This window comes from Ptiloglossa arizonensis, chromosome 2, assembly GCF_051014685.1.
Source record: "Ptiloglossa arizonensis isolate GNS036 chromosome 2, iyPtiAriz1_principal, whole genome shotgun sequence".
NCBI classification, from domain to species: Eukaryota; Metazoa; Arthropoda; class Insecta; order Hymenoptera; family Colletidae; genus Ptiloglossa; species Ptiloglossa arizonensis.
Genome location: NC_135049.1, coordinates 15,130,891 through 15,153,852, shown reverse-complemented (window position 1 = coordinate 15,153,852; position 22,962 = coordinate 15,130,891). Strand labels below are relative to the sequence as shown.

Genomic DNA, 22,962 nt, shown 5'->3' with positions numbered 1-22,962 from the left:
TGGCAGAAATCCTTTCATCCGGAGAATTCTCCACGTAATGCAAGTCTAGAAATATCATAAACAAATGTAACACGTATCGTGATAACCATTAAGATAATTGCTCGCTCGAAAAAATTACAAAGATTTATTTTAGTCCTCGCGAACTCTTTTCCATAATACAATTGTGAAACACATTAAACGAGTAAGAAATGAATTAAAATTAATTACGATATACAAAATCGACATCACGTCGAATTGGAAAAGGTTGAACAAAATCGATTTTATATTTCTCATTCAATACGTTGTACCATTATCTTATAAAGTATTGCATCGTTCGTAAAAGAGGATCGAAATTATAATCGAAAATGTGTAATAAATATTAAACTTGCAACGACTACGACGAATCGTATTTATAAAGAACGCAAGTGGAAATGACGAGCAATGTTCAGACACGATAGTGAATCAATTGTACGTGTTTCCAATAAATCTGCAAACTCGATTTTCCGTAAAACAAAGCCACGTACAAAGAAATTTTCTATTTCGCATCATCGATTTATTTTCACACGCGTTAGAAACAACAGAAGTTTTCGCACGTGATGCTTTGTCTTGTGTCTCGTTAGACCGCCATCATCCATTTAATTTTCACGCAGAAATTCAGCCCGTAACGAAGCTTGTAACGCAGCGCGAGACACAATGCGATTTTCACCATTGGCGAATAGGTGGCTTCAGTGGTCGAGATGGGCTCTGGTCAGACCTGGCCGACCCTAGCCATGCTTTTACTACTCGCGCCGAGGCACGAGACCGCAACTTCCACCTTTGAGCGTCCCCACCTTTGCGTCCCCATAAAATAAAATACACGTACAGAGTGTTTACCATCGAACACCATTAATCGCCTTTACACGAATTTATTCGTGTCGTTTTCATCGTTAACCAACATCGTAACATTTCTGTTACGGTTTCGAGATTAGTTTTTTTTTTATTTCGTTAGAACCGCGAGCAATAAAATGTTCTCTTCTCGATTCATCGTTTCCTCGTTCACTGTTTGTTTTTTCAGTTTCACTTTTACGATCTCTTACCACTTGGTGTCTTATTTACACAGCAACGTCTGTGTAGCCGCGTCTGAATCTACTTATCTCAGAGTAAGATAAATATCAGAGTATGTATGTCGTGTCAATGTGTTTGGAGAGTATTTCAAATCTAGTTTGCGCTTTAATCTCACGTAGCTCGGGACCAATTCGTAACCTAGTTTATGGAACTCGGAGGAATCTTCTAAATCATAATCAACCTGAACACATCAGCGTTATACCCACGGTGTATTCTGAACATTAGTAGAATATTCTGTATAGGAGTAAGATGGAATATTCAGTTCCGTAGAATAATTTTGTTTTCGTTAAGATAATAACGAGAATATTGAAGCGAAAAAATATGCTCGATAAAAGGTGATACGAATTAGACGATGTACGTTATAATTTGTAGAAGAACTTACGAGCTCAAATGATTTTTCAGACGATTAATATCGACTTGGTAACTTGATTAATAAAATCATACAAACATTTATCGATAGAATTTAACACGATCGATCGTGTAATAAACAATTATACGGTTTATCGTGGTAAATAATTCACCTGAATATTAAAATCTTTAAAAATATTACATTTCAAGAATCAAGAGAAAGAGATTTTTAGGGAGACTTGACTTTTAAAAAATATTCGCGACTTGTTTCAAAATATATTAGATAATCTGCACGCAGGATAAATCTAATAGAATATTTCTCGTGAAAAATATAATCACGTTTATTACTTCTGAATCTTCATCTCGTATCGTGATGTATGATATCGTTTCGTTTACTTCACTGGAAGTAATAATCTTACGGACGCTCTGTATTCTTGCATCCATCGTGCTTTAAGAGAGGACACGATGAATACTATCGTGAATTTATGAGTAAATGGCTGCTTGGTTTTTTTGGTATATTTCCGGTGGCTTAGCTCGGCCAGTCTCGTATAATTGGTCGCTTCCTCATTTTTCTAATTGGATAGCGACGCGAGTAAATAATCCGCGGTATGAAGGTATCAAGTAAAATGCGGTTAGAGGTAATTTTGCTGTATGCAAAAAAGGGATCGCGATGAAATACGGCGCCTCTGGACGCGATACGGATCGCGGGTTGAAATTAATTCTCGTTTGAATTATGGCTCTCTGGGATATAACTTTTTGTTTATCGCGTTGTATAACGATTTTCCGTTCAAAAGTTCCACCGGTGGTGTGAGAATAATATTAAAAAAAAATTTTCTTCCGATGCGTTTCGACAGTCGCAGTTTCGCTGCGTTATTTGTACAATATTCAACGGTCATTGTTTAAAAAAATTCTTCTATCGTTCTTTGCTCGACCGTAATATTGCGAATGGAAGATTATCGAATAAATCTACGTTCGGTCGTGTTGCTCCGCGCGAGACAAAAGTGTACACCATTGTTATCGTTTAATCCACAGCTCGAATCCAAGGAGAAAAGAATTAAAGCCCTGTTCGTTTAAAAGAATTCTATTTTACAGAAAATGAAAAATTTACCGCAGCCGGACGGAAAGTTTCGCGAGGAATTAAGTCTTTTTTCCGATCGTCATTCAATTTTCAAATACGAAATAAAAATATTCCCAACGTCGCGTATAAATTCACCGCGCGATCTCTGTCCAAAGAATTTACCGAGAACCTTTCGTCGCTTTTGAACTCTTTCGACACCTTGTAGAACACACAATACGGTACACGAAAGCGGGGTGAAAGCGACTCCGTCGTTGGTGGAAATTACATCGCATCGCGGTACGTAAACTGAACCGATAGCTTTTTCTCGATGGGTAAACACCGTCCAATTTCAGTCGCGATGTTTCGCCATCACGTTACCACGCGACCGTTCGCGCGAAGGATCAGGCGAGATTCTACGCGCATATGCGAGATCCACGACGCAATAAAGTCGGCCGGTGGGTGGTCCTTGAAAATCGAACGTCAAAGGTATTTTTCGTCGCCGCGCGGCCGTGCATAGACGCCTTTCAGGTCCTCCGTTTTCATTTTCTCCGGGGTGAAATGAAATCCACCCTCTCAGGAATCGCGGAGAGGGTTCACGGGAGCGGATGCAAAGTGGTTTAAGATATCGAGCGGATATACGCGGCCCCTGCGACGGTCCTCTTACGCCCTTTTCTTCCCTGGTCTCTTATCGGCCTCTGATCGGTCGGGCCTGAAATCGGGACGAGATACGGACTCATGAACCATTTGCTCTCAGGTATCGCGAGGGAGGGGATGGGGGGATGGATGGGTCGAATGTGTGCGACGATACTTTGAGCGGAGCGTACGTTTGGCAAAATTTCAACCCCTCCTACGCGCCGACGAGCACGGGAGCTCAGTCCGCTGAATAAGCAAGCTGGAACTGGCAAACGCAAAACATCGTAACGGGCGAAATGTAAAGCAACGGATGCTTCCCTGGGACGTTGCCGAGACATATGGCAGTAGATTTTATTTTTTCTATACGCCTCGAAACTTCCTATTTTTATCCCGACTCTTGGTCACTCGAGCGACTTTCGCTACACAGGGTACGGCAAGTACTCGTTAAAACGTCCCGTTTGTACCTCTGTAAAACGTACCGAATCATACCCACCGTTGTTTATGGTGTTTGGGTCGAGTGAGTGCCATAAAGGTGTATTATTGCGATTGGTAACGCAAACTAACTTGTATGTATATATTTGTCATTTTAGCTTCGGAAGAGTATTCATTAATAATAATATTATCAATCAATATGATATTATCAATCGATTGGGGAGATTCTTTCGGTGAAAATGAGAGTTAGCGACTGTCAGATCGCAAAATACGGCAACTCCTCGTTAAAACGTCCCGTTTGCTCCTCGATAAAACGTATTGCGATAGGTAACGTAAACTAAATACTTGTATCTATGTTTGTCATTTTTGGTTCTCGAGAGTATTATCAATGGATTGATAATCAGACCAAACGTAGTCGAATAAATTTTAATTGCAGACGATTGATTGTTTAATCGAACAAGAAGAAATTTATACGAAAGCTAACAGAGTAAAAGTCAAAGATAAAAGATTTTCGAGCAATGTCGGTATCATTTGTCACAGCGGTCAATCGTCTCTCCATTAATATTATATATCAATACAGTATCTAAAAGCGGTTGGGAACCAGCGCGAGCTTTTAACGTAGTGAAAGCGCGCACGTCCACGAGCTGTCGATCCTCGTTTACAGTCTTTGTGACTCACTCTCGTTTCATCTTATACTCTTTACGCTTCGTCAGTTAAACTCCAGCAGGAAAAATGAGCCAAGAGCAAACATCCTTGCAACTGCTGTAGCCTTGAGTTTAAGGTCTTTCGTACTCGTCCTCGTTAATTCGACCTCGATGAAAAGTCTACTTATTCTAAGTTAAACTCTCCCGATAGAAGTGACTATTACAGGATAGATATATTTAGTTTGTGATTTTCAATTAATAGAGTTGAAGATTAAGTGTACTCACAGTAGCCGTCTCAGCTTAGGTATTCATGAGCGATATGCGCGAAACTCTTTATTTATTCTTAACTTCGCACGTCAGGAATATATCAGAAATGAAGAGATCGTCCAGATTTTAGCGATAGGTAAAATAGGTAAAAGCTAGTAAGAGCTAGTGTGGTCTGATAGACCATACGAGCTCTTAACGAATACTGTATTCTTTTTCCGTGCTTCGGTTTCGAGTAGCTATCTATCTTCGTTTGTGCTATTATCTCTTTGATATAGTTTCTCGGCCATTGACGGCGACGGTGGACATCCCCATTTCGCATTCACGAAATAATGAAATTTGCAGCCGATGCGGGGAATTGTGATTAATGAGACGCGAGTGGGACGTGGACGTACGTACGCGTACGCGCGCGAATTTTAACGAAGCGCGAGTTTGGTGACTGAGACCCTGGTCGAATTTTTTCAAATTTTGTACGACTGTCTTTTTGAACGAAATTTTTTATTCAAATTCCGTTACTTAATTACGGCTCAATAACGAGAAATAATAGCCAATCGAGTCTAGTCGAATCGAAAAATCTTTGACGTTAAAGCGAAAGCGATGTATCTAATATATCTTTGACGAGTAAATAAATCAATTAACGAATACCTTTCGATTGATAAAATAACTGAAAATAACGTTAAAGATTGTAATCAATAATTAGAATTTGGAGCCTGTATTTATAACTGAATATATTGTTAAAAATAATGTTTGTATGAAACTAACTGGGTAATTGAAACCGTTACTAATAATTAATAATTAGAATTTTGAACCTGTATTTGTAACATTCATTTCATACGATGTGTCACGAATATTCGTGCACTCTATTCAAGGTTTCGCGTAAATTTCGAACGTTTTGCGTAAGTGAGCTTATATTTTCACGACCGGTGAAGCATTCGTTAAAGAAAACCTCTTGTTTTCTTATCTCTGCTCTTTTCGCGACGAAACGGCGTCGCGTGCTCGTATCCGCTTCAGATAGCCGGGCATACGTGCGCGAAAACGGAAAGCTCGGGGCGAGAAGCAAAGCGCTTGGTCAGAAAAGAGCAGGAAATGAAAATATAAGAGCCTTAAAGGCGATGCAACGTTAAGAGCTTCGTTTAGTTTTAAGCCGTAAAAAGTAGGTGGTATTTGAGAATTTTTTTCAAGGGAATTATTAGACACGTCATTTTCAAACTCTACACGTATATCCGTCCACAGTTTGCGAAACTGTGGGAATTTTTTCAAATGTAAATAATTATGATTTTGTCGAAATAATAAATTTTTGTTAACGGTGGGCAAAAAAGAAAAATGTCCATGCTTGAGATGATAATTTTTGTTACTTTTTGGATAAAAGTTGACACTTTTCTAAATTAAAAGAATAAAAAAACTTATCATAAATGTAATTCTCGTACGTGTCAATGTAAGTATATAAATTCTTTACTTGATCTGTGTGTCAAATTTCAAATTATCCGGTCCATGGGTTCTTGGGCGAGGTATTACGTAACATCTGTTTTAAAATTTCAATCTTTTCGCGATAACGATTTTTAGATTCGAATCTTTAAGAAGATGTAAAAGGAAGAGATCGATTTTTTTTTTAAGCTAGACAGACCTTCTTAAAGACACGATCCGAGCGAGCGACGCGACCTAATTGTAATTGCTGGCTCGTTCCTTCGATGGAAATTGAATTCCCTTTCCATAGCACACCTCTTACATTTTTGGAGATTATTTCGCGTCAAAAAATTTTGTTTCTTTAAAACAGAATCGTGACAAAGGATAAAGTGTGTTTACACTTTCGTTTGTGTTTCAGTTAAATTAAAATTTTCGTTTAAAGACTCGACAAATCGTTTAATAAATTTTCTAAAGAAGCGTGGAAAGTTAAATACCAACCTTTGTAAACAACAAAAATAAATCTACACGAAATTATCACGTTATTAGGACCGAATAAGTACAAATTTATAATTTTTATGAAAATACGAAGTAATACTTATGAAGAATTGTCTTCCATTAGTTTTTCTGATTTCATACCGATTAATAATTTTAAACATTTCGTTATTCCCTGAAAAAAAAAAGAAAAATAGTAGAAAGCATGACCGATTTTCGCTGTAATGGCTAAAAGTGTATTACCAGATTGTACGAGTTAAAGGAAAAAGTTCGTCATTTTTCCTTTGTCCCTGAGAGAAATTTTTTAATCGAAATTTTTTAGCCGAATAACATTAATAGAACGAACGATGTTAACAATCACTTGTTACTTATTATGTAATGCTATAGTTGCGAAGAATTATATTATACTATTATTTCATTACGACACTCTGTTTATCACGGTAAGAAAAATACCAGAGTTTTCTCTGAATTGTTTTTTTTTACAAGATCTCTATTTTTTTAAGCTGTATAATCTTGGGAACACTGTTTTGAAAAAGTCCAGCTTTAGCGTTGGAGACTCGTTACGCTTGAGTGCGTTTCGTGGAGCGCAATCGGCAAGGTTTATTTTTCTGTTTTTACGTTCGCGAAGTCGCTCCACCTATTTCTGGAATACGTATTATATCAAAGCTCAAGAAATCGAATGATATTTTTTGTTAAATACTGAAGTCACAGTATTTTTTCTACTATGTAGAAAACGACGAAACTTGTAATTGAACAACCTAGTGCATCCGGTAAATTTCCCTATCTCTTTCCTCAATTATTTCATCCTCTACTTTTTTAGAATATAGTCACAATTTTTTGAACCAAAAGAACCTATCGATAATTCAAACAAATATACACACGTACAATATCACTAAGCAAATATCACATTCACTTACAAAATTACATATAAAAACACTAATTAACACTCACAATGCATTCTTTCCGTTTACAATACATTTGTAAACTCTCCAACAATTAGAGAACTCCAACGTGCAAAGAAAACACAACACGTATAATACAATACACTAAGCAAATATCACATTCACTTACAAAATTACATATAAAAACACTAATTAACACTCGTAATGCATTCTTTCCGTTTACAATACACTTGTAAACTCTCCAACAATTAGAGAACTCACGTGCAAAGAAAACACCACACGTACGTTGCTCTATTTAAAAAGATTATTTTCTGGAGCGGATCCTACCGGACCAAATACAGAACTGCAATTCTTACGACCGTTTTAAGCTTAATTTAAAAACAGATCGAAGAACCAGTTTCCGTTTAGCCGGTTTGACGTTCATCGAGACGATATATCCAGACAGGGAGAAGCATTTCGAGCATTTAATGGGAACTCGTGGGATCGTTTAGCGAAGAAGCACGGTTTCGCGGAAAATAAATATTTTCTTGGCATTTTTCCGCGTCGGATCCCCCTTTCTGAAAACGGATATCTTGTTTACGAGGTCGCGGATACCCCGCAGGGCCCCGTATGCAAACATTTTAGGGTAGACGGGACGGATACGAGACCCTCCGCTTTGACCCGACCGATAACAAAAGCTCCGAATGGACTTCCTGCACCGATCTCGGCTCGGATAAAAAATTTTCCCCCGGTTCGATGTCACGGCCGAAGCGCGAAACACGAGCTATCTCTCTCCAGCGCGAGAGAAATCTCTCGTCTTGTCGCGCGAACGTTTGGAAAACACGGTCGGATAAAAATTGCCGCAACGAAACCTGGGCTCCTCGGGCCCGGTCGCTTTGTTCGCGTAATTTAAATCCGTAACTCGAAGTATCGCGCGTGGAATTTTAGCCACCGCGAGACCGAAGCGCGCCACGTTTCGCTATTAAATGCTAACGCGTGGAATTGAACCCGTGTGATTCAGTTTGACAACGCATCGCCGCGGACGAGCCAGACGCTTCGAACTGTTTCACTCGTAAAATCGCTTCCATCGAGTTTTCTCTGCTTTCGGCAATGTTGTCCCTCGCAAAAACGAAAGCGCGCGCGTCGAGCGAATTCCGAATGCGTTCGCGAAACTTGGAGAACGTTTATCAAACACGGTGAAAATTGCGAACGTCACGGTTACGCGCGAAGTCTTCGCGGGGAATTATTTGAAGCGGAGACTTTGGGAATATCGTAGGAATTATCGTCGGATTGTTCCGTTACGGATGTGATATCGAAATTGGTTCTCCTTTGGGTACAGAAAATACACTTATTTATTAGGAGATTAATAAAATAGACGAAGAAGTTTCGTGTGAAGTTACACTGATCGTTTTAGCGCCTTTGGTGTATAATACGTGTGATGTATTATATTACGATCTTGTTGTAGTGTAAATACAATCTTAAAATTATACGGACCATCGTAAGTGACGAATGGTTTTGTACGATTTAGTGCCTTTGGCGTATAATACGTGTGAAGTATTATATTACAATCTTGTTGTAGTGTAAATATAATCTTAAAATTATACAAACCATCGTAAGTGACGAATGGTTTAGTACGATTTAGTGTCTTTAACGTATAATATGTGTAAAGTATTATATTGCAATTTTGTGTAGTGTAAATACAATCTTAAAATTATACAGATCATCGTAAGTGTCTAATGTTCACTCAGGAATACTTGTGTCAACGCAAAGTATATCTTATATATATAGGGATAGACATGCGAAATGATTCGTTTCTAACTATGGGTGTCCATAGAGAGAAAGTCCATAAGATCGGGAAGTCACGCGGTCTGATATCCTATCGTACACGGTTCTTTCGGGTTCTAAATTGCCACGCAACTTTTTGTCAGTTTTATGGAATAACATGTTCGTTCGTGTGTTCCAGGTCGTAATCGGAAATTATGAGGTGGCTGTGGATTATCGTCCTGATAGCTCTGGCGCTGCCGGCGGCCGTGCCACGGAAGACGCATCGCAGCAAACCCAGTAAAGTATCATTTATTTCGTTCCTTTCAGTTTTCTTCCTTTTTCTTCGTCTCTCTCCCCCTCTGCCCAGAAATCTTCGCCACAGTTGCGAGAATCTTGCGCCGCGAGTTCTCTCAATATTTCTCCAAATCCTTCTCGTACTGTCCAAGTAACGTTGTTCTCCGAAAGGAACCCAAAGGTTCTCAAACCTTCTCAAGAAATCCTCCGTGTCCTATTTTCGAATTACAAACCTTTGCAACAGTTCCGCGTAACGTTTAAAGTAAAAATATTACCCTTCTTTAGTATTCATAGGTTCGCACAAATATCGTGGTGTGTACTAGAAGTGGTCCGTGCTAAAATGCATATTCTCCGTGCACCAGGTACAGCAATAGGCGGTGCAACCGTGAAGGAAGTAATTCTATATGCAAAAATAAATCGAAAATGTTGAATAAAATTCCTCCACGGCGAGTAACGATGTTCGAGAGAATCGATTTTTCAAATTGCCCGGGGCACGCGCGCTTTCTGCTGCAATTCGTTTCGGTTGCAGTTTCGGTACACTCTCTGTACAAGTGCATCTTGCATCCGGGCAGAGTGCATATATCTGTGATTATACCTGTACGAGAACACCGTTACTTTGGAGATACCGACGTTGCATCGAATCGACGGTTTAGTGACTCTCAGTGTCCCAAGGTGTTTGAAAATCGATTCTCTGGAAAACGTAGCCTCGAAAGTATCGATACGCGATGAAAAAAATGAACGATACTGTAGACCCTTCACGGGTGTTCGCGAAACGAGAGGCGGGGAAGAGTTTCTCGAAGATTCCACGGAACATTCATTATGCGCAGCTGTGACAGCGACTTTAAACTTCATCGTCTCTAATTTTGGGGAAAGAGTAGCAATATAAAGTTGCTGTAAACGATGTAGAGGGATAACGCGTACCCCGGTTGCTCTACGAATACGGAGAATTCCATAATCTGCGAGTGAAATTTATGCCGTAGGATGTGTACGGAGATATAAAACGTGTCGCAAATTTTCTTTTGCAATACCAACGGTGTACTTTCAGATATCGTCCCGGTGTATACGTATCCCACGGTTTCGTCTTTGATATTTAAATTTCAGCTCCGTTTCAACGGTACTCGAAATATTATCGGTGCAAGTGTTACGTTCGAGATGTCACGCTCTGTGGATAATTTAGCTACACGTGTGTATACAAGGTGTCTCGTTTTAATTCCGGTTATATTTCGCGGAATTTGTCCATTGAAGATCGTTGGGTTCGTTGTTGTGCAAACGTGACTCGTATTTCGTTGAACGAAAGTAATTAATAATTCCATTGCTCGTTATAATCTACATAAATATTTTAACAGAACTCGATCCACCATGTGTTTCGCTATGAGAGGTGTAATAGAGAAACAAGTGTTTCTACGTGTAAATATAAATCGAAAATGTCGAGTGAAATTTTTTCGGAGCTTTGTTCTCGAGAAACTTATTTTTAAAATTGTTCGGTGCATACGCGTATTTCGTTAACGTTCGATTTAATGGATCTTGATGTACGTATCGATCACGTTCGAGCACAGTGTGCAAAGGTAACAAAAGTGACTAATAATTCGATTATTTGCTGTAATATACATAAATATTTTTATAAAAGTTGATACACGACGTGTTTCGCCATGGAGGAACAAGTATTTCTACGTGTAAAAGTAAATTGAAAATGTCGAGTGAAATTTTTTCGGAGCTTTGTTTTCGAGAAAATTGTTTTTAAAATTGTTCAGGGCACCCGTCGATCACGTTTTAGTACAGTGTGTAAAAGGTAACAATTCGTAACCAAAAATACTTTTATTTCCTTATAATTGAGTTTGTACAGTTTACGTGTAAATACGATGGAAATGTGCAAAACGTAGAAATTTACGCACGCGTAGTTTACGGGTTTCCAAAATCGATTTTTTTGAAAAACGAAACTTCCTATGAAAAAAGTTTACGTTACGTTTTCGATATAGTTATTGCTTGTAAAATGATCTGCTTCTCAATTGTACCGCTCATTGTGGAAATTGCATATTTCTCTGAACGAATGGTTTCGCGAAATATTACAAATAATATCGGGCAAGTTGCACGCTTTGTTAAAGTTAAAATGCAAACGGCAAAGCAAAATGAAATGTGATGTCGAACCAGATATTATTGTAAACATGGAAACTGTCTTGCGTTTATTAGTAAAATAACACGCGTGACGTTAGAATACAGTTCAAAGTATGGTATAATTAACAAAATGGTTCTCACTAATAACAAAATACGTTTGTAGCTCGAAAGTGATTCAAAATGACAGCTCGTTTACGAAATTTAAATAATCGATCCGTGGAAGAGAGAGGAAGAAAATAGTTTCGCAATAATCAACGAATTTTAAATTAAACTTTCAAATATACACACTTCGTGCTGCTAGATTGAATCGTGTATTGTATTGTTTAGACGTCGGTGTGAATATTAAATACATTACGTTATTTCGTATTTCAATAATTTCAAGTATATTCGTTTTGAATTTAGATTAAAAATTCCAGGAATATTAAGCTCCTTTGGAGTAACAGTATTAAACATTTTCAATCGTTCCAGCTAGTTTTTCAATCTTAAATTCGACTTTAGAATCTCAGCAATTTAAAATAACTACGTTTGAAAATTTGTACTAAAATAAATACACTCGTTCTAAAAGTTCAATCGTTAATTAACCATTGTACCTAATTCGTTAAATAGTTTTGACAGATTTAAACCGCTTTCGCGTATCAGAGAACGAAACGTTGAAACCATTTTCAAATTAAATTATCCACACTGTCATTTATAGCTAAACGCTCGAGTGCAAGCAACCATAACGCAACCTTAATTTATCGACCAACCTATGAATTCGAGGGATCAGATGTTATCCACTTGTATCCTGATAAAATCTCGACGTAAACAATCTCTGACCCTAATTTAACATTTGGACCATCCGGGCTCAGCTTCGGCTAAAGTGAATACCTCGTGCACAAGTTAGGGTCAAATGCTTGATCTTACTTAGGGTTTGAAACAAAGTTCGGTTAATTATTCATCGTTTGGCGATGTTTATCTTCCGAGAATAATCTCACACAGTATGTCTACAAATTTCACAAATATTGGAATTTTGGTTAAAGTTTACAAATTCTTGCAAAGTTTTGTAAATTTCTTAGAGGTTTGATAACAGCAAAATTCGAATCGAGAAATTGTTTTCCTAACTTGGATTAATTTTCTTTTAAGAATATTTTTTTAGAAAACTATCCAAGTTTTACAATTATCATTTAAATTTTACAAACTAGAAGGTACGAACGTGTTGGTATAAATGCAACAGTAGAGAAAAATTGTGATTTTTCTTAAGAACGATATTGTTCTATTTACTCGTTAACTCGTTATAGAATTATTCTAAACAATTATGACAATTTGTTGGGAGACTCACGATTAACTCAATCTTAGGTTACCGACATATTATTTCGTAAGAAATGTTTCTGTATATTTTTCTTATTAATCATACAGGACATTTTTACATTTCACTTTCTACAATTCATTTTATTATTATACGCACATACTTTTCTCGCAATGTAAAAACGAGAAATAAAAAAAGAGTAATTCAAGATTCGAGGTCAAAATAACGAGTACCTCGAAAATATACTTTTTATAATTTATGTTCACCGTGATCGATGAAATGCACAATTTATGACTCAAATATTTATCCAATTTCACCGAATGAATTTCTGAAGAGTGCAGAAACATTTAGGGGTTTCGAAAAACTATCGAGGAAAGACACCTACGCGTATGCAATCGAGATTTAATACAGATCCAGTCTCACAATTTCCGTGAATTTTTTCCCCAAGTCCCCGACACGGAAGTTTTCTCTTAAATTTATCGAAAAACACTATGCTGATGCAGAGAAAAGGGTTTCGTTCGTTTTGCTCCCCAAAGAAATTTTCGACGCAGATTCGACGACAGCTGCGTCGAAAAGAAATTCGCAGTTCGTGTTCATTCGAGGGTGAAGTTACCGACCTACGACATAGGTAATAAATTAGATCTCTCGCGCGTTTCAGTCACGAAACTGTCATGTTTGATCTTGTCTCGTGCGATTTTTCATTGTACAATGACTCACGTTGGGGTTCAGATCGATTTTTATACGTTGAGGATACAATGTTTGCGCTCTGTACTTCTACAAAATTCGTTTTAAACATTTCATCGGGATTATAGTAGAAGGAAAATAATTCAAAATTAATTTAAATGACATATTTTTTTCTTAAGCAGTCCTTCGAAACAGTTTTCAGTAATTGGAATTTAAAATTATATTTCGCAAATAAATCAAAGAAACATCAACTTTCTCTTCATGAACTAGATAAATTAAAAAATAAAATTGTTTCTAAACGTCAAAACATGGGAATCTTGATATATCGTAGATGATTATTCGAGACAGAAAAATGTCTGTATATAAACATGTAAACGTTCAAAAGTGTGTGCTATAGATGGGAATCTGATAACTATTTAGAAAAGTAGAAACGCTGTGATTATTATTGATTTTCGAAAAATTAGCAAATTTCGTTTTCGAAAGTCTATGGCGTCGATACTCGAATTTAGAAAGAATAAATCAATGAAAATTTAACGTTAAAAAGAAACAATGCAATCCGAGAAGAATTTTTCATTTACACGAGTATTTTTATCATTCGAACTGTTCTCTGAATATCTTTAAAAGTCTACTGAGACAAGGTTCTTGGGATCTGAATTTTCCCAAAACGAGATAGAGTTATTGGCTCTCTTAGTACGAGAGCAGACGATAGAGGTTAAGGTGTGTGAAAAGAAAAGAGAGGATAAGATTTGAAAGCAAACAGGTGACTCCATAGCAAAGAACTGTATATCCTCGGAATATGCGGGTACCCGAAATCTTAGAGACGCTCGATTATTGAAGATTTTTATCGGATTTAAATCGAGATTCCAAAAGTTTCCCGAATTTCCATCCTGGCGAGCTTGCGCGTATGATTCAAACGAGTAATCGGAGTATTTTCATATTTTTAAAAAGAAATCTACAATTCGTGGCAATTAGTACATGAAACGATATTTACACATTGAAGATTGAAATTGTATCACTAGTAAAGTGGAAGAAACAATTTTATTCGAATTTTATTCGATGTTCTCGTTTATCGTATCATTTTCAAAAATAATTTTACAGTCGGTCAATAATTTTATGTAATACTGATTGAATCTATAAAAAGAAAATAGAAAACGAATCGTTCGAAAGTACTACACAATTTCGATTAATTTTTACACGAAGAAATCTCCCCGTTTCGAATAAGCTACCCGGTAGATTTTTAAGCTAAGAAATCGTTCGGGATTAGGAAAGTGCTATGTTAGAAGGAAACGATGATTAAACGTTCGATTTGTGGGAAGCAGGGATTCCGTGACAATGGTTGAAACCCTCTAATGGAGATTGCGAGATATATTAGAACAGTATAGTGTGTATAATACGGGGATATTTCGGAGTCCAAGGATTGCGGCAGTCGAGGCGATCGAACGTCATAAAGCCATCTCAAATCCGTATCCATCCAATACGTTCTACTAAGTGCGCAATTTGCAAATTTGACGGTTCTGGAACGAACGATGATCATTTTTAACCTCCTGCAAACATAATTACAATAATAGAAAGAATATCGTTTTACACTTAAATACGTAAACACATAAAGCAGAACAAGGAACAGTTTAGATCAATAGTAGCGTAAAAGATAAGATAGTTCAAACGTATTAATTTCTAATAACGTCACTGAAGTGTTTTTTAATAATTAAGTAAGAGATTTAATAGAATTATGAAAGTTAAACGTACGACGAGTAGGATCAATCAAGATCACATAGAGAATGAGTAAGAATTCGATATAGTATGATCGTCGTAAACTTTGTAACAAATATATTTCAAACTCGTATTGTATATTTTTGTGAAAATCTTCAGTTAATTTACCGCATCGTTAAATGTCCTTTTCGATCTTGAATATACTCTAAAATCGATATTAACAAAATTAAATATTAACGAAATCGATAAAGTAAAAGTCAAATTATAATATAAATAATTTCGAAACGAATAGTATCGTTTAATTTAAATACACGTTTCGATCCTTAATCTGTGTTCCATAGATTCGTTGCAATGTTTCGTTTGTACACGACGAACAATATACGCGATACTTGTTAATTTTGCATTACGTTCATAGTGTCGCACACTGTTGAAGTTTCAACGAACGACGTTGTTTGAAATTTAAAATATGTGAAAAAAAAAAAATTGTAAGCCCTTGAAATACTTACTGTCGTCAAACATTTTGAATTTCGCGAGCAATTAATCCGGTAATTTGAAAACCGGGAGCTCACGGGAGGTTTTTTTCCGAGCACTCTCTTGCATCTGCTATCACCCCGTAAGCCCCGTGTTCCAGTGTGGTTTCACGAACACATTGTGCAAATACACGAGCGCTGGCGAACGAAGTTACGGAAGTAAAATATGATTGCTCGTTTATATCCAACGATATATTGCGCCTCGCAATGGACGACTACCCAACGTTCCGTTGCTGGTAATTGTGCAAAAATTACAGCGTAACTGTTATATCACTGCTTAACACAGGTGGCACGGGGGACGGTCATTCGTCTTTGGGAAGACGTAAGTAATTATTCGATTTAAAGGTATACAGTTCAATCGTAACCGGTTAAGTATGCGTTCGATGTGTTACGTTTTATAGAATCAACGTAGAAGTTCGTGAAATTAATTGCGAGACTTTGCACAACGTGTCCCGTGAAATGTGACTATGGTAAATTTATTTTGTTTCGATTGAGGGGGCAATCGAACATCAGCATTTAAAAAATTGATTCTTTGTTTATCTTTCTAGAAGATTAATAACGATGATTCAAATGTAGGACTATATTTGTTGAAATTGGATTGAAAAATAGTAATAATCACGGGAGAGAGTCCAATTATGTAAACGTGTAGTTTTTTGAGAAAATAATTTGTCGATGAGGTTACAATTTATAGGGGTAAAAAGGTAAAAAGGTTTTTATTTCTTCCAACTTTGGTACTTTTTTTTTTTTTTTGAATATTTCATTCTGTTTCCGACACAGGAAAATATTCTAAAATACAAAGGAGTTTTTGGTAAAGATAAAAAAAAAAGAAGACGTTTAGTTAATTTTTGGAATTTTTTGGTAAATTGGAACTCAACTGTACAAAATACGTAAGAACCTTAAATATATCTTTTTTACAAGATCTTGAAACTCGACCCTTAATATTTCATTCTTCGCTCTAAATCTTTTGAAAAAACATTTTCGACTTCAATTATTCGAGATATTTTCAGTACGAGAAGTTTCTAGAAATTATTACGAATCGAGAAATATAAAAAATGCTCCAAACAACGGAATCGTTGAATCGTTAAATTTTTCGAAAAACACGTAATAATTTCGACTTGAATTTTTCAAGTCATATTCAGCGCGAGGAGTTTCTAGAAATTATTACGAGTCGAGAAATATAAAAAATGCTCCAAACAACGGAATCGTTGAATCGTTAAATTTTTCGAAAAACACGTAATAATTTCGACTTGAATTTTTCAAGTCATATTCAGCGCGAGGAGTTTCTAGAAATTATTACGAGTCGAGAAATATAAAAAATGCTCCAAACAACGGAATAGTTGAATCGTTAAATTTTCCGAAAAACACGTAATAATTTCGACTTCAATTTCTCGAGATATTTTCAGTACGAAAAGTTTCTAGAAATTATTACGAATCAAGAAATATAAAAAATGCTCCAAACAACGGAATCGTTGAATCTTCCGTAAAAACATTTACGATTTCAATGTTTCCAGTCATCTTCAGTACGAGTAGTTTCTGATCACGAACGAATGATTCAGAAATGCTTACGAATCGAGAAACATAAAAAATATTCCGAACAACGGAATCGTTGAATCGACTACGGATTATTCAAATCTTCCGTTGAGCGATTTCTGTAATCGGACGTTGCGCGTCTTTTGTCGCGCGAGAATCGAACTCGCTCCAATTTACAATCCCGGTGAGAAAATTCGTTCCGTTAAAATCTCGTTACGAGGGGGAATTCGAACGGTCACATTTCGCGTATTTTCATCCCGGTGCAGCGGATGGATCGAGAGAAATTTCTATGCCTCGAGACGCTCGCTCGCTCGCTCGTTCGTTCGCTCGCTCGCTCGTTCGTTCGCTCGCTCGCTCGCGTGCACGATATTAGAGAGAACGCATTTCCTGTCGGCGTTTTCGGAGAGAAATTCTCGCTGCGTCTCTCATCCCGATCCCTGAGAGCTGGAGTAGCACGTAGCACAGCTGGAAGGGTAAAGGGTATGAAAATAGAATGTTATTGCCCGTTTGGACGTACCCGGCGCAGTCGATATTCCCCTTTAAAGCGGACACTTGTTCCGCCGCGAAAGGGAAGGAAATGGAGCAACGCGTTGCGGGGGGAGGGTGGGTGGACTTTTATTGACAACGAATATCGGTTATCGCGACGCTACTAAGAGGAACGTTTTGCATTTGCTTTCAGCACCGAGGCTCTACGGCGAAAGGGTACCCGTCACGTTAATCAGAACCAGCAACAGCAAGGTCCGACAGAAAATCGTCGATACGCACAACTACTTTCGTACCCAAGTCAAACCATCGGCGACCAACATGCTCATTATGGTGAGTGGAGCTTGTTACGTATAGTTGGGACACTTCTCGACACGGTCTTGGTGTCCATTGCATTGAAATATTAGGTTGGACGGTATTTGGGTTTCTCAATGAAAGACAAATTTTCTATGAAAACGAAAACTTTAATCGATAATGTATTTTTCATTTCGTTCGATTACACTTTGCCATTTTCCGGGCTACTTTGTGATATCGTGTTTAGAAAAATTCTTATCTTTTCTGGCAAGAAACTGTTCCAGGAACAATCTGACGTCGTTGCTCAGCAGTGAAGGTTTTATTTTTAACGCGTTTTCTAAGGAACGAAATAAATGGTGATCGCATGGTGCTAGGTCTGGTGAACATGGTGGATGTGGTGACAAGTCCCATTCCAGCTGTGCCAGTTTTTTACGAGTGATGAAACTTGTATGTGGTCTTGGCAAAACACGACACCTTTGGGATTAGGTCTTCTCTTTAATGGCGTTATTTAATTTATCCAGTAGACATTCGAATTAATGGTTCGGTTCCTTGGAAGTAATTCGAAGTAAACAATTCCTTTGTAATCCTACCAGACTGACAGCACAATCTTCTTTTGGTGAATATCTGCTTTTGATGTGCTTTGAGCAGGTTCATTATGCTTCCTCCGTAATCTTTTCCGTTCAGTGTTGTTGTAAACGATCCATTTTTCATCGTCTGTTATCACACGTTTCAAAAATAGTCTAATTGTCGAAAAAAAAATGAATTTTCTTTTAAAAAAGTGTTTTAAGTAAATTTGGAAATATCATTGAAAAGTATTACGAGCATATTCGTCTCTGTTAATTTTTCTTCTTCTTTTTAAATTTTTTAAGGACAAATTTTTTTGTTCAATTTGGATTCAAAATGTTCAATCTAAATGTCGTTTATTAAAATATCAATCTAAAATATTTTCAATTATCAATTACACCAGAGACCTAAAATTGGGATTAAAATGTTTCAATTGTGTCTTCTCCTTTTCGATTTTTAATATAACGAACAGTTCTTGTATTAATAATTCTAACAATTAAAATCGTGTATTACGTGACGAAATTTAATTACGATTATTTACTAATAATTCCAGTGGTTATTTCCATCTTACATTGGACATTTGTAAACGTTAGTTCTGTATACCAATTAGAATAGTAACTATCTCTCTTCGTACACCGTCAGCGTTGTCACTTTCAAGCCATCGTAGCTAAAGTGTTAATGATTTATTCATAACTTGAGATGCTTTGGTACAAAGAGCATAGTAGTGTAGTATTTGTGCTCATCTTTAGACAGTTATCCTCGTAAAGTGAATACCATTGTGCATCGATGTACTTATTATTCGGCAATGAAACTCTAACACAAACAACAACGTAAAATGTTTTTAAGTTCTTGGTGAAATTGATAATATAAAATATTCTAAACTATATTCTAATAATCGATATTTAAATTTAATACTTTCATTTTGTATCAATTTTATTTTCATCAAAGGAATTATTTCTTGGTTGTATTATGCTTGTCCGTATTATGTATACGTCCATAAATTAATTAATACTCAAATTGAGTAATAAGTGGCTGAATCTGCATGGCTATTAAATGTTCCCATTAGAGGTTGCAATAACGGTTAATAGGTAATCTGTTAAACGACGAAATTTTCCTTAAAATTTGTTGCCTATAATTAGAGGCTGTAGTACCGGTAAATGGAAAAAAATTCCTTTACAATTTTTATTATTAATTCGCCATTTAGTACAGGTAAAAAGTATTATAGATTTTTCAAGTAAAATTAAATCTCAGTTAGGGAATTACAGTCTGGATAAATTGTTTCTTGCCTTCAACTTGCACCAGAACTCCAAACTCTCGTACTTGTTACTCGTGCTTTACACTCGTTCGTTAATAAATAATTACCGTCTTCGCGTAGAAGAATATTATTCGTCAAATAACCAGCTCTGTGAACTTCGTGAAAGGTCAATATCGGTGCTGATCGAACATTTTGATCAATTATCAGTAATCGAAGAACCCGATTTCGCGATCGTTAATCCTCGTAGGAGGAATTGGTACAGTTGTAAAGTTTGCTCGGTGATTTTCACAAGGAATTGTTTCTATCGTGTTCTCGTACGGTATTATGTATCAGGGGATTTAACATTTGTCCCTCGAAACGGGAAGAAATTGTATTCCGAGATAGCACGATGAGTCAGGGAAAGGACCTCTCAGACCACGTACGACGTCAAGGTTCGTCGACCGTCCGTGAACACGACCTTTTGCATCGGGGAAATAGTCTCTTGGACCTTTTGGCTCTCCTGAACGCATTACGGGCTCATAACCCTGAAAGACGGATGACGCGGACCGTTTCAACCCTTACCTTCCACCCCGTCTCGGGCTTCTCTCGGCCCGCTTTGAAGTTCCATCGATTTCGTTGGATCTCCGAGCGAAATCCGCGACGCAGATACCCTCGGTAATTTTCGAGCACTACTCCAGATGGAATCGTCCTGGAGATTCTTTGGGCTTTTGTGTAAATTACATCGCGTTTAACCTTTAAGTAGTGACCGCTATTTCCGTAGCACTAGTGGGTAACGTGACGTCAAATTGACTATCTATCAATAATGGCCACTTGACGTCAAATTGACTGTCTATCAATAATGGTGACTTGACGTCAAATTGATTGTCTATCAATAATAGGACTTGACGTCAAATTGACTGTCCATCAATAATGCTGACTTGACGTCAAATTGACTGTCCATCAATAATGGTGACTTGACGTCAAATTGTTTATCAATAATGCTGACTTGACGTCAAATTAACTGTCTATCAATAATGGTGACTTGACGTCAAATTAACTGTCTATCAATAATGGGACTTGACGTCAAATTGACTGTCTATCAATAATAGGACTTGACGTCAAATTGACTGTCTATCAATAATGGTGACTTGACGTCAAATTGACTGTCTATCAATAATGGTGACTTGACGTCAAATTGACTATCAATAATGGAGACTTGACGTCAAATTAACGTATCCTTAAATAGAGGTATATTCTACTTGTACTAAGACCACTATTTGTTATGCTCTAGATAATTTTATTAGATTTATAGTGTTTCATAAACAAAATATATTTTTTGTGAATACAATTACAATAATGAATTTTATTTCGATACACTTAACAATAATGAAACAATACACTAAGTACTAAAATACATTTTGGTACTGGATTTTTTAAAACGTCAAGTTGCCATAATTGATACAATGTCAATTTGGCGTCAAGTCACTATTATTGATAGAGAGTCAATTTGACATCAAGTCACCGTAACGAATAAATGCATTTTGAAATTTTAAGATTTTAATGAATAGATCAATTCATAAATAATGTAATTTATTAATTTTGAAATTTTAACAAGTAAGCCTAATAACTTTACGAATTGTAATAAATTTTAATAAATTTCAATGGCGAGGGCGAGGGAAAGGGCACTTACATGTAAGCGACATGACAGCTCAAAGTTTACAATTCTCTTGAAATGGCGATGGATTGCCGATACGAAAGTAATGAAAAAAGTTTGTATATTCATCCCTCTCATTTGATCTTGTTTCAAAGTTGTGATGACGAAACAATAAATAACAAGTTACTTCAAACGAAAATTGTTATTGACTCTTGCAGCGCAGTGCAAAGGAATTACATTGTACTTTGTTAGTGCGACTTGTATTAAAATTATTCTTTTTTTAACATACTACGTTTTTTTTATTTGCTTTATTATTCAGGTTTAGATTGTATAACAATTCGTCGTCCTGTCATTTTTTAGCTCATGTTACGTTTACGTAAATTTTTACTTTGTTTTGTTATGGTGGATAGAGTCCATTAAATGCAAAATAAATAGAAGTATATTTTTTTCGATCGTGCAATCGGTTTCGAGAAATATTCCTGATATTATTCTATTAAAATTTTCGACGCGTTTAGAATTATCCTGTGTAAAGGACACTCTATTGGTGCTTACGATTTCCAGAATCCTCTCGGAAAAGGGATCTAAACCGAAATCCGTTCGGTTTTAAAGTAAGAATTGAAATTACTTTCGGATCATGTTTATCCCAGTGAAACCGGCATTAAACTTTGCGCACGAACTGCAGTTTACATAATCTGGAGTCTGGAAGTACTCTCGGTATAAACAATGTCATTCCCCTTCGATTTTATAGCTTGGTTTCGGTAATGCGACGGAAGTTTCGCTGGAAGTCTTTAGTATCATATGTTCCGGAGAATTGCACAATCTAAGGATTTTATAAAACGATCAGTAACAATTTCCTTATTTTTTCCTGTTACCTCTGACTGAAACTTATGCAAGCAATCAATGAACAAATCAAATTGAAACGTATTTTGTAGGCAAATTACTTCAATAATTGTTAAAACTTTATGCTTTCATTTCGATGAAAAATGATAAATGGTATTCCCAAATATTAATAATCGTTTAGTATTCTAATCCAATTAGAGTAATAAAGTACCAGAACATCTTAAATTTCTTGATTGTCTTGAATGTCGTGAACGCTTTGAATTTATTGAATATTTTGAAAGTATTAAAAGTATTGAAGGTATTGGATGTTGCGAATGCCTTGATGGTATCGAATGTCTTGCATTTCGTGAATGCCGTGAGCGTCACGAATGTCGTGAATTTCACGAATGTCGTGAAAGTATCGAAAGTATTGAATGTTGTGAACATCGCGAGTGTTTTGAAAGTATAAAATGTATCGAAAGTATCAAATATCGCGAATATCGTGAAACTATTAAATGTATTGAATATCGTGAGTGTTTTGAAAGTATAAAAAGTGTCGAAAGCATCAAATATCGTCAAATGTATTCATACAATGTATTGTATCATACAATGTACCTTCGTACAATGATTCACATCAAATGTATTGAATATCGTGAGTATTTTGAAAGTATTAAAAGTATCGAAAGCATGAAACATCGTCAAATGAATTCATACAATGTATTGTATCATACAATGTACATTTGTACAATGATTCGCATCAAATGTAT

The 22,962-nt window shown here is 36.5% G+C and overlaps 1 protein-coding gene across 2 annotated transcripts in view; it reads left to right on the top strand.

The window, feature by feature from the left end:
* Window positions 1-22,962, top strand: part of LOC143143350 (cysteine-rich venom protein pseudecin) — a 111,381-nt gene that overhangs the window by 65,349 nt on the left and 23,070 nt on the right. For both annotated transcript variants that reach the window (XM_076304493.1, XM_076304492.1), the window contains 2 exons: window positions 9,202-9,299; window positions 17,827-17,963. In XM_076304493.1, the coding sequence (XP_076160608.1) occupies window positions 9,218-9,299; window positions 17,827-17,963 (219 nt within the window). In that variant the 5' untranslated portion in view covers window positions 9,202-9,217. The remainder of the gene's footprint in view (window positions 1-9,201; window positions 9,300-17,826; window positions 17,964-22,962) is intronic.